The following is a 12705-nucleotide window of genomic DNA, read 5'->3' as shown; positions in this document are numbered from 1 at the left end:
TTCTAAATTGGCAAGCATAAACATAATTTTGGTAAGTGATTTGTCTAAAAGATGTTTTCAAATTTGCAAATAATAATTTCGAGGTAAGTTTTTAAACAAATAATGAGCCATAACATTAATGATATGCTTGCATTTATGAAATTCTTCTATTGATAAGTTTTTTTTATTAATAACATGCCATAAAAATTTGTTTCATGAATCTATGACGGTAAGGTTCATGTGGATCAATGCATTTTATACAGCATGAAAAGTCTTTTACGATTCATTTTTGTCTATACCAGACTTGACCACCCGACCTTAGGTTTGAAAGCATAGACCCAAACCAGTTAGGAGAAACGTCAATTGGTGACTTGATAGATTTTTTTTTTTTTTTTTTATCCTAGCAATAAAAAAAACAGTCATACGGCATCTACAAAGAGCACCATAAATGGTCGTACAAAGACAAACAAATTATGAAGCAATAGAATAAAAATTGAAGAACGGGCTCCATATTTGCTGAGAAACAACGCAACGGGGAAAACCACCAAGGGAGAAAAGCAGTAACGGGAGTGACCCACATATCAGGCCATCGTCAAGGCAACTGCTCTAAGGTTGCATCTACAAGACGCTGCCGACGAGAAAGAAACCCCCCAAACCCCGCACAAGAGGTGAGGACAACAAAACCCACACAGAGACGGGGACCACAAAACCCACATAAAGGCGGGGACAACAAAACTCGACATAGATAGGAGATCTAGCCGGAAACAAAAAACAGATCTACTTCGTCAAGCTAGAAACAAGCCTAATAGGAGCAAATCTAACAAAACAATAATAAAATGGCGTAAAAATTCACCCACCGAAGCGACTAATTACAACACGCCGAGTTTATTACGCATTCCCCATGGCTGGGGGTTGGGGAGAGAGAGAGAACGTTACGCATCCCCCGTGGGTGGGGGTGGGGAGCAAAAGAGAGAGAGAGAACGAAGGGGGGCGGCGGAGGATCAGAGAGAGGCGAGAGAAAAAGTAGGGAGATAGGCACGGTGACTTGATAGTTTGGACTATCCCTATATAAAGAATAACTGGCCCAAACCTGGTACCAAGCCCGGAATCGTTTTCCTTGTCGTTCCCTTTTTATTTGAGCATTCATTATGTTTAGCAGAGCAGAGTTCAACAAAGCTCTCTCTCAGGTGGATGAGACTAAAAGTTTGAAGGCCCAAGTAAATTTTCTTAGAGATTAAATGCAGGTGTATAAGGAAGGTTTTTTAGAGATTAGATGCAGGTGTATAAGGAAGGACTTTAGACATCCCATTGAATTGCAGAAAGAAATCGACAGGCTTTAAAAGATGACATCTTCATGCGACGTCTGTCATGGGAATTTATCCTCTGCACGGGTTTTTCTTGTTCACAGTCTTGGTTAATTTCATGGCTAACGTAAAAGTGATGTTCTTTTTTCTTTTTCATTTTTTTTTTTTTTTTTTTTGTATATCTCTTTTCATTTTCCCAGTAAAACAGAGTCATGGTTTCTCTCTCTTTTCATTTTTCGAAAAAGAAAATTTTATTTGCTCATCAAGTGGGCTTCACAAATTTTAAAAATCAAAATTAAAAAAAGACCTATTATTTTTTATTTATTAGTTTTAGTTCAAAATTTCTTGATATATTATTGTCCATGAAAACTCCTCCTGGCTTCGCTGTTGAATCCCCAATTGCCATACGCATGGGGCTTATTTAGAATTCGCTGATTGATATGCAATTCAATATGACCCACTGAACAAAGAGGTCAAGCCCTTTGGGCCCACTGAACATATGTATATGCCAGTGTTCTTCGACTCCGGTCACATTCTGAAACTCTAAAAGGTTTTTTTCAGGACACAAGTAATTGAGAAACCCAAACAATTCCATCTTTCACGTTTAAGAATATATTTTTACAGAAGATAGTCATCAGTCCCTTACCAGCCTATTTGGGTTTGGAGTTGTTTGTACTCCAATCCAATCATTTGGACAGGGTTCGAGGACTGGTTCACAGATTTTGGAGGAGAAAACTTAAGAGGTATTCTAAAAAACCTCCTTTTTTAATTTTATCTCTCTCTACTTTGTTTTTCTCAACCTCAAATTCAGATCATTATTTACAAATATCGTTTAGAAAATTGGTTCTAAATCTTTGAATGATTGAAAACCATGACTCTGTTTTACAGGGAAAATGAAAAGAGAGAGAGAAGACAAATAAAGGGCAATGAGAAGGAAAACGATTTGCAGTAATGTTAAATAAACTCCTGGAAATTACCATTTGGTCCCAGATTGTTTGGGCCAGTTGTTCTTTATATAGGGATAGTTTGAAATGGTCAAGTCACCAATCGACCTCTGGCCTAACTGGCCTGGGCCTATGCTTTCAAACCGAGGTCGGGTGGTCGACTCTGGTACTGAGAATTGAAATTGGAGGCTAAATGAGGTATTTTAAAATACCTCTCTTTTTGACTTGAAAATGGACTCAAAAGAAGTCTGCTATACAAGCATATCAACACACTACTCAAATGAATTATTGAGGCTTTCTTTTATTATGGGTGGGACTTTAGGCTATTTCTCAGTAATACAAAAGGCATTTAGTTTGTCTTCCACACAATTGGACAAATTAATAAGTTATAATAGCTTTAAATTGCTTTGTTATTAAGGGTGGTCAGGCCGCCTGGGGGTAAATTGTGGTGACCTTGTGGAACAGGGATGTGCGTACGAGTGTGAGGTATTGGCAGGTTGAGGTTGCAGTTGCATGCACGAATGAGTGTGAAAGAGATGCAAAATCTATACGTGCCGGTACTAGCTTCAAATGGTATGAAATCTTTTGGAGTAAAATTCAAAAGCAAAACCGTGCATACTCTGTTCAAAAGGTGGTAGAGCGCATCGTTACAAATGAAATATAAGTATGTATTATTATTGTATCTATTTTACATTAATTCTCATAGTTTATACATTAATATAAAAAAATTCATATTCTTCATTGTTACATATTTTTCTTAGTTAAAATAACACGTTAATGCATAGAAATATATATGTTTATTATTCATCTTATTAAATAATTTTATTTTATATGAATTTTAAAGCCACGATCGAAGTATCTAGAGTCTCGATCAATCGAAGATACGTTACCATTTGATCAACGAAAAGAAAGAAAGACACAATAGATGGATTATCCAAGAGCAACTAATGGTTAAGATCATTTGTGAATAATTTTAGAAGATTTTTAAAAGAGTTTTTAACAAGTCAAATTTGTTCTCGTACTTTAAAGTGAAGAAATAAAATTTCAAATTTGAATTTTAGAAAAAAAATTGGAAAGAAAGTTCTGCAACAGTCTCAGTGTTTTAATCATAACTTTTGACTCCGATAAAGAATTGTGCAAATTCAACTACTCTAAAAATAACTAATAAGAGTTATATCTCTTCATATTTGTATTTCACAATAAGTTCGTGAAAAGCACTCTAAGTGGGTCAAAATTTGGCTGCAAGTTGTCGAAAATATAGAAGGCTGACTTTGGTAAATTTTATTTTCCGAAATTTCATTTTTTTTTTTTATTTTTTGTTGGAGAAAACCCTACAACATCTTTATATAATCCAAAAGAGATTATCATTTATTATTATTATTAATTTTCTTTTATGTGTTGTTAAACTTTTTGCTAAGTTTAGGATTGAAGTCGCAACATTGATATGGTGTTTGCTTAACGATTATCTATGGTATTAATGTAAGTTTAAAAAAATCTTTGATTCATAGTTGTTTCCGGCCATGATGAATGCTTAGTATAATTCTTTGATTTATCGTTAACTTTTTGTACCGTAAATGCATAGGGTTCCTTGCGAATCAAATTAGTAGTTTTGTCAAGTTATGAATCAATCAATTTTATGAATTCATCTTTTAAGGAATGTTATTTTCAATACAAAAACTTTCAATATCTTTCCGTTGAGGTCATCCTTCGTTCGAGTCTCATTTGAGTTATAAAATAAAATCATTAGCAAAATCATGAATTTGTTATGTATGAATATATGAAACCTTAGTATTTTCAAAATATTGTTTTTACTCAAAATCAATTCTCTGTTATCCAATCATTAAATTTTCAAATCCTTTTTAAAATATATATATTTTTACTTTTACATAAATCGTTGTTTTCCCTTTTTTTTACGGTTCAACCTCAGACTTACTGAGTATAAAATTCTTTGCAACATACTTACACTTGAGAGCATTATAAAAGTCTAATAATTTTTTCTTTCTTTGGTAGTGGATGAATTAATAAGATCTTTCGTTTTTTTGATTGATTGATTTATTTATTCCGTACGTAAATCAATAGATTGTGATTTCAACAAGAATTATTTTTTTTTAAACAAATGTTCATGTATTGTTTGAGAACTGGAGATCAAATTACTTTTGTGAGTTAAAAAATCAATTGGGCTTGGGCCAGTTGTTGGTTTCAAAATTTGAAACACATGATAGAGAAAGAAATAAGCTAGAAGTGGAGTTTGTAAACTTATTTACAGACATCCTGAAGATGAAGTCACCGGTTCACCTTTGTTCTATCGGGTTTGGGTTTAAATTCCCACGATCGCAAGATATATCTGTGTCGTGTCGAAATAAAAGTATCATACTAAATATGTAAATTTAAATCTAATTTATTTAATAATTGTATCAAAAAATTTAAATATTAATTCAATTCGTTTATTAAATAGATAAACATGTTAACCCATTTAATGATCTGTTTATCAAAACGAGACATTCAATATTTTATCAAATACTAAATAATAGAAATAATTATCATAATTAACTCAAATATTCAAAATAAAAAGAAAAATTATAAGGCAACGGACAAGATTTATATTGAAATGACTTAACTATACATAGTAATTGAGCTTAAACAAGTAACATATTACATATATCATATTCATGATTATAACATATTGAGTTAAATTAGTCATAAACGGGTTACACGGGTTGAACCCCTCAACCCTAACCCGATTAAGTAAACAGGTTAATCATATCTCGACCTTTTTATGACCCAAACCCGTTTATGCCAAATCCAAACCTTTTTAATTCGTATTGTGTTGTTGTGTCATATCATGTTGTAATTTGCCACTTCTAGGTGTAATAGAGGTTAATAAGAATCTAACTTGATTTTAAACCGACTTTAAAAACTTATGCTACCCTTTGTTTGAGGGAATGATTGAGGAGTGATGGATGAGAAAAGAAATAAATAAAAATATAAAAATATTATATTTGACTGAAGAGAAAAGAAAAGAGGGCCGAAGGAAGGAGCAATGGTTCATCCCTCCTTCCTCTCTAATATTCTATTTGCCCAAAATTGGGAAGCAGATGAGAGAGAAAGGAGGATAATTATAACTAACAAATTGCTAATTTTCATTTTTAACCTTATTATTGCATAATTTAGAATGGATATATAATTTTTATAATTTTATATAATTAGGATACATTAGTAAAAACAATATAAAATTCTTTTTTCCCCTTCCTTCCAACCAAAAAAAAAATGTGTCACCACATTCATCCTTTATACTCTAGTCATTCCATCAAACACCTTTTCTTCTCTGGGATGCCTCATCCATTCCTTCACTTCTCTATTCCATCCATTTTTTCATCCCTCCAACCAAACGAAGCATACATTGCACATTATTTGGTTAGGCTTTGATTTTAAAAAAATCATCCAATCTAATTTATATTGAATTATGAAAATTAAAAAGCTCTATATGTAATATTGACAAAATTCAAGGAAATTAAGTGTACTGACATTGAAAATCTATTTTACTTTTATTTTATAACTAGCCAATTTATCAATTTAAGAGAGGCCCAAACAAGACTTCAACTCATACCCATACTTACTTTTCACATGTCAACAGATATTCAAATCTATTTTAATTTGACTAATACATTTTCAATTCAATAAATTTATATCCCCATCTTCTTAAGAAGTTTTCAAATACAGAGCCACTCCTTTTGCATCATTCTAATATTAAAACACAACAAAATAAAGCAACAAAGAATTACAGATAGACACAAAGGTGGAGAAACTCAAAATGGCAATTTATTGTAACAAAATAGAGTTTGTTTTTGCAGCAATCAAATAACAATCTCTCCTCCCCATCTACAAGAATTTTTTTTGTTTTTTGAACAGTTTCTTCCTCCAAGACCTTCACACATCATAATCCCACCAATCTACAACACCAATGGACACAACCATCTTTAACTGATCAAAGTCTCAGTTTTTGCTGTCTGAATATACATGGTATGTAAATCTAATAAAGTCATCTTCTTCTGCTAAAATTCGAAGAACAAACAGTTAGGAACTGAGAACCTATACAACTCTCAAGAACAATATGCTTTTGCTTTCTCTTTCTTTTTCTTTTTCTTTTCCTTTGTTGGAATGAAATGAGCAGTCAAACTAGGGATTTTAAATTCTCTGTTACAAGGAAATTAACACTTCCATCTTTTCTGATACTTCTTATGGCTCCAATTTTGAAAGCCCTGGTCAACATAATCAATCAATGCTCGAATTAGAAATATTAGGAGGAAAAAAAAGAAAAAGAAAAAAAAAAAAAAAGAGAGAAAAAGATTGGCAGTTATATTAAATAAACTCCTTGCAATTACCATTTAGTCCCATATTGTTGATTCCCAGGTTAGAATCAAATCCCATTTGAAGGAGACTTTGGAATTCATTGTCCCATACATTCTGTATGAACAAGAAAACGTTTTATGTCAAAAGCTCTAGGAAAGAAAAGAGTGAGACTAAAACAGTCAGTTAAAGCTTCTTTCTTTTGACTGAGTGTGTGTGCGTATGTGTGGGTGGGGGTTAATAAGGAGATGCTTTAGTTACCTGAGGCATAGAATGAAATGGAGGATTTGTACTTGGGATTCCCGGCAAGGTCCCCTGTGGTATTCCCTGTGGGTAAGGATGAGATGAGCTAAATCCAGGACCAAATCCAAGAATAGGTGCAACCCTACTTCGCGAATGGAGAATCTATGCAGAAGGGAAACTAAGATAAAGTTCAAATTATTCGAAAAGAGCAAAAGAAAATGAAATCTATCTATTTCTACATTTATTTTAGCATTGTGCAACCTTAACTTACATCTTTAGACATAATCCGTTCAATATCAATGTTCAGTTCTGGATTGACTGTGGCAAGTTTCATTGACAGAAACTGCAAGAAGGAAAAAAAAAACAGAAACGAAGTATAATGTCACTGAATTACTGAACATTTTGGAACTTGATTATCGGATCACTTAATTTATATCAGTTAAGGTTACATAGAAGAACAGATGATTAGAGATTTTCTAAAATTTGGTGTATTTTGGACAATTATAAAGAGAAAATTTGCCCATGTATTACTGAAAACTAACAACTGTGCGAGCTTGTATCAATACATAACCAATTTGTAGTAGCAACATGACAAGAAAAGCATGGGTGAGTGTGTATCATAAGCAACATAGGAATTGGGGAAACCCTGTATGTATGGATCACATTGGCTTTCATTGAGGAATTCAAAAGCATATAAACCAGAAAGATCATGACATAATGTTCTTTTATAAGCCAAGACTCCTTGCGAAAAGGCAAAATCATCCCATCTTGAATAGATGTCAAATTTATATTATATGTACTCCTTCACGAGCTCCAATTCTATTTTGTGTGATTAATGAAAATTGCTTTTGGCATAAAATTCTTTAATAACAACTAAAGAACTAATGCCTTGTCCAGAGTTGCATAATAGCATACCTCAACCTGCTGTTGCAGTGACTGCACATAGTTGATAATCTCATCAAGCATCACTGCCTTCCCGGTAATCTGTAATAGTAAACAACATCGAAGTGATCAACAATCACAGCAAGAATGAGTCCAAAACAATAAAGAATCAAAGCAAGAAACAAAATGAAAAAAGTTTGGCCTTCTCAACTTACCTTATTGCATCCTGGTACCAGTTCTTGAAGCAATCTCATTCTCTCGCTAATCCTTTCTCTTCTTACCTGCAAGCGGAAAAGATTTCCGAGTTTATTAAGATACAAAAACAACAGTCAAATGATTTTTTCATAATATGTGATCCATTGTAGCAAGAGGGCACCCTTTCTGCGAGGCTGTGACTGTTCGTGGCTTGCCCGCGTCTGGCTCTCACATGAATGTAATTTTCTTTCTGAACTTCTCCATTGTTGGAATTATCTTTAGCTTGTTTACCCATTTGCTTACCGCGGAAATTTGCGGTATTATTTTGTTCAATTTTGTGTTTCTTCTCTTCAGAACTGTCCCCAGAAAGATCCTTTGCTTGCTCCCCTTCAACACTCTATGGATGATGACAAACAATTTACCAAGATTGGTATTGACACATAATCAAAGGGGAGATGAACTTTATTACTTAACATATATATCAATAAAAATTGAAAAAAATAATAAAAAATTACCTTATTGTTGGGATTCAATGGAGAATGGATTTCCAGTGCTCTTTTTTTCCTCTTTCCATTATGTGAAGCTCCCACGGACCCATCATCTGAAATTTGGCAATCCTCCTGAGAATATGCCACATTTTTCCATGTCTTTTCATTGCCAACCTCCATGTTTGGAGGATAATTTGAAGGACAGCCAGTATTAGCAATCTGGAGACTCTCAGCTAAGCCAAAAGAACCAACCATTTCTGAGAAATTTCCACTTCCAAAACATGGAAGCTTTGACACGGGCTCAACAAGACCAGAAACAGGAGGATATTGAACTAGGTGGGAAGTGCTACTCATTGCCTGACCAAGAGGATAAGAAGAATTGGTAAACTCATTGTGAGAAACCATTGAAGAACCTCCAAAATTCTCACTCTGATTCAATGAAACAAGTGGATCCCAACCAGAACCAAAGAAAGGGTCTGCTCTATTTGAAGATTTAAACATGGACCCTGAACTCATTGCCATTCCTGCAACCTTGTCAGACAGTGGATTTGTGCTCATCCCAGAAGATGGGCAATTCAAATTAGCATCACCACCTGTGTGTTGAAGCCGCATATCACCATGATCCTCAGTACCCATGTTCTGAACACAAATGAAAAAAAAAAAAACCTCTAGGACCTATAGAACTCAACCTAGACTGAAAAGAGAAAACCCAATTCAACAGTTACTACTCCAAACCAGAAATAAATACTTATCTAATAACAGAAGGAAAAATATAAGTAAAAGCACGGTTTGACCAAAAATACTTGGTAATTTCTTGCAGGACTCAACAAGGAACAAAATAACCTTGGCAGCTTTATAGGACTGAGGAGGGGGTTAAAGCAAAAGAAATCTGTCACTGAAGCATCCCATGGACACAAAGGAAAAGGGGAAATCCAGTGTAGCAGGCATAAAATCTACACAGCATCAGCTACTTCTGCTTTCAAAAACCCTAGGATCAAGTCTACTCCAATGTAGAAAAAGTAGTTCCTTGAGACAAGAAAGTCTGAACCTTTCAGAGCATAAAGTAGACAAAGAAGAAAAATGAACAAGTAACAGCTCACCAGACCATTAAAAAGAAAGCAGATTCCCTTTTTTTTTCCCCTCTTATCACTCATAGATAGCAGAAATTAATAAATTTTACATCCTCCACCCAGATAACCATTAATTTGATCCAATACACAGGCTTGAATATCTTCAATTGGGAACAAATGATGACATAATTTTCAAGCTTCAGACTGTAAAAGTGGAAAGGAAATGGAGTCTAAAGAAGCCCTAATATGGAAATATACCAGTTGTTGAAGCTTTGAATCAACACCTAACAACCCCACAAGAACCCAGAAAAAGGGCAGTCATAGAGACCCTTTTCAGATACTCTCAGATGGGTACCCAAAAATGACAAAAAAAAAAAAAAAAAAAGCATCAAATTCTACTTGAATTGTATATAAACTGAAATGGGTAGGTCTCAGAACAGTGCCCCAAAATTAGGAGTATCAAATGCTTGCTTAATTTCCACAGAGAAACCAAAATCACTAACTGGGTACTTTCAAAAACAGAACTGTATGCTAGAGATCATATTCCAACTATTGGAGAGCAAATCCAATTTAGAGAACTAGGATGCTAGAGATATGAAGTGAGAGAAAAAGAAAGAGAGAGAGAGTTTGCTTACTTGCCCAAGCTAGCAGCTGACATGTATGATTTTAAAAGACATACTAACTACTACCAACTGCTCTTGCTGGTAAATTATTTCAGAACCTAATCTTTTCCTTTTCCCCCATACTTCACTCCTTGTAATTTCTTTTTTTATCATATGTGTATATAATACATAAATGTATACTTTATATTCTTTTATGTGTATGTATAAATATATACATATCATAATTGATAGGAGAGGTTCTTCTCTTCAAGCCCAAGCTTGCCTGCTTGCTTGATATCCTTTTTTTACTGACACATTTGCCAACTATTCTACCAGACCTCTCTTTGCTGTTGCACACTCATTTTTCTCAGTGCCAACTAACCCAACAATTCTTTTGAGAAGCACCCATTATGCATCTAAACTCCATCACTCTCCATGAGCCACCATTGTCCATCATGATGCAAACTGTGGCACCACCAAATCATTGACTGGTCTAAGTTTGGGTCAATTGCCAAGTGTATGGTTCAGATTGTTCAAGTAAAAGACAATGCTACAATTGCGGACTACACTATAGTTTCTCTATTTTCTGGTTTTTTGTTTTTTAGTAATTTGTCAGTGCAATCTTTTTCTTTTACTTTGGAGCTTTGGCCCTCTCAACACAAAGGAATAATGGAATCTCATCATATATTTACCTTCTTGTCCTTGTACTTGTTTCCAGCTGTAGGTGCATAGGCTGCATGTATATATTTATATATATATATAGTCTCAACAACCAACCTGGTCAAACCAAATATCATATGGTCAACACCTAGTCCGGTTGTGATCTTGCTGGAATTACAAGTTATTCCGAAATTAACGGCTAATTTGCTCCCAAACAAGTACTAATGAATGATCTAGTGTGAAACAGTGCACACTACAAAAATGTGTCATCATCATTGAATTTATTCTATGCCAGCATTGATAGGACTGAGTGATTTGATCTGTGATGTGGTAGAGAGTAGAGGGAACCACATGAATTGGTGTTGTACAGTCAAAATGGCAATGAGAATGGAGATGTTGATAGGCTTGATAGCTGATGATTGAGATGGCAACACCAAACTTATCAATGTGGGTACTCACACCAAATCATTCTTATGGGTACGTTTCAGGTTGGGATTGGCTGGAGCATTAGATTCGAGATCTATGTTGTTTTCATTATTTTTTTTTAGTTGGAGATTTGAAAGGTAATTAGGAAATAATAAAGCCTGTTTGGCTATTCTAAAATTAATGATTGTGTGCTAACACAGAATTGACTTGAGATGTGCTGTGAGGGCCAACATCGTTAGACTCTAAGGGCATCTACACCAATCTTTTAATTTTATTTTTTTTTATTATTATTATTATTTTTTTTTTTTGGTAAAATTCACATTGTCATGTTGTATAAATTTTTTTATCTTCAGCACAGTAAATATACACGGCCACATTATTAATGTATAAAATTATTGTGTATTTTACACAATCTTTTTATACTTCTTATTCCATTAATGAATCAACCCTATATTAAGAATATCTCCAACAATTATGTATATATATTTTTTTATGTAAATATGATGTATCACGATAGATTTACACAAAAAATTTAAATTATTTATTTTTAACTCCAGTGGTTATTTTATATCTTTTATGTAAAAATATATTTCCCAATAAAAACCAATCACGTGTCATGTCAAGACCCCACATAACTTTTACAAATCTATATAATATTGATTCGTTAATGAAATAAAAAAGATACAGGAGAAATTAAATATGTTGATATGGCTGTAAAAAGGTTGTGTAAAATACACAACACATTGGTAACGTGGCCGTGTATTTTAACAGACCGTTGAAAAAAAATAAAAAAAATTACACATCATACGTGACAGTATATATTTTACACAAAAATATGTTTTAAGTAGGTTTTTAAAAATTATGTGAGGGTCTAGACATAACACTGGTTGGTTGTTATTGGGGAGATATATTTTTACACAAAAGGTATAAAACAACCAAACTAAAAATAAAAAATCTAAATTATGACACATCAGATTTACACCAAAAAATATATAAATAACGGTAAGAGATGCTTTTAATATAGAGTTGATTCGTTAATGGAATGAGAAAGAGGGAGGGAAATGAAATATATTGATATGATTGTGTAAAAAGATTATATAAAATATGTTAGAAAGGTGTGTGAATGTAACTTGTCTGCAACGTGTCTATGTATATCGCATTAGACTACAACGTGTGAATATCAATTATATGTTGATTGCAACAAGAATATTCTGGTGTGAAAGGTTGTGTCGACTCGGGTAAGGTGATGTTTTAGGAGTGGTTATAACCAATAGATGCAACTAACCTAAACCATTGCATCTCAAATGAACAAACACATCTAATAACAATGGGACAACACTTTGATTATAACCAACCATTGCAACCTATTGGAAGTGGTTGTGCCTATTAACAAAGAGACACCACCTTATCTATAAATATCCACCATTGGTTGCCATTTAGGCGTGCAATTGATTATTCTCTTTCTCTCAAGATGAACCCAACCCAAGTGGGTGTGGGTTCAAGCCATGGTCAAGTAGTCTGAGTCACTTAGGCCTAAAACCAATTTCATTGAGCCATATTCAATT

General features: G+C 33.7%; 1 protein-coding gene across 4 annotated transcripts; it reads right to left on the bottom strand.

Moving 5' to 3' along the window:
• Nucleotides 1-6024: 6024 nt before the first annotated feature.
• LOC132278539 (transcription factor bHLH74) lies at nucleotides 6025-10428 on the bottom strand. 4 transcript variants are annotated; one of them, XM_059780349.1, is made up of 9 exons: nucleotides 10088-10427; nucleotides 8410-8975; nucleotides 8076-8291; nucleotides 7915-7980; nucleotides 7733-7801; nucleotides 7089-7160; nucleotides 6836-6979; nucleotides 6610-6691; nucleotides 6025-6486 (listed from the first exon to the last, which is right to left on the bottom strand). In XM_059780349.1, exons 2-9 carry the CDS (start codon nucleotides 8938-8940, stop codon nucleotides 6464-6466), a joined length of 1203 nt encoding a protein of 400 aa, XP_059636332.1. In that variant the 5' UTR covers nucleotides 8941-8975; nucleotides 10088-10427; the 3' UTR covers nucleotides 6025-6463. The 4 variants fall into 4 exon arrangements, with proteins under 4 accessions (XP_059636332.1, XP_059636330.1, XP_059636329.1 ...); XM_059780347.1 differs by having other exon boundaries at nucleotides 6836-6901; nucleotides 8410-10428; XM_059780346.1 differs by having other exon boundaries at nucleotides 8410-10427.
• Nucleotides 10429-12705: the final 2277 nt, after the last annotated feature.

The sequence above is a fragment of the Cornus florida genome, unplaced genomic scaffold (genome assembly GCF_030987335.1).
Source record: "Cornus florida cultivar Cherokee Brave unplaced genomic scaffold, ASM3098733v1 CherokeeBrave_3.0.0_Hap2_Chr10, whole genome shotgun sequence".
In the NCBI taxonomy this organism is placed as follows: Eukaryota; Viridiplantae; Streptophyta; class Magnoliopsida; order Cornales; family Cornaceae; genus Cornus; species Cornus florida.
This window is presented reverse-complemented; position numbering and strand designations above follow the sequence as displayed.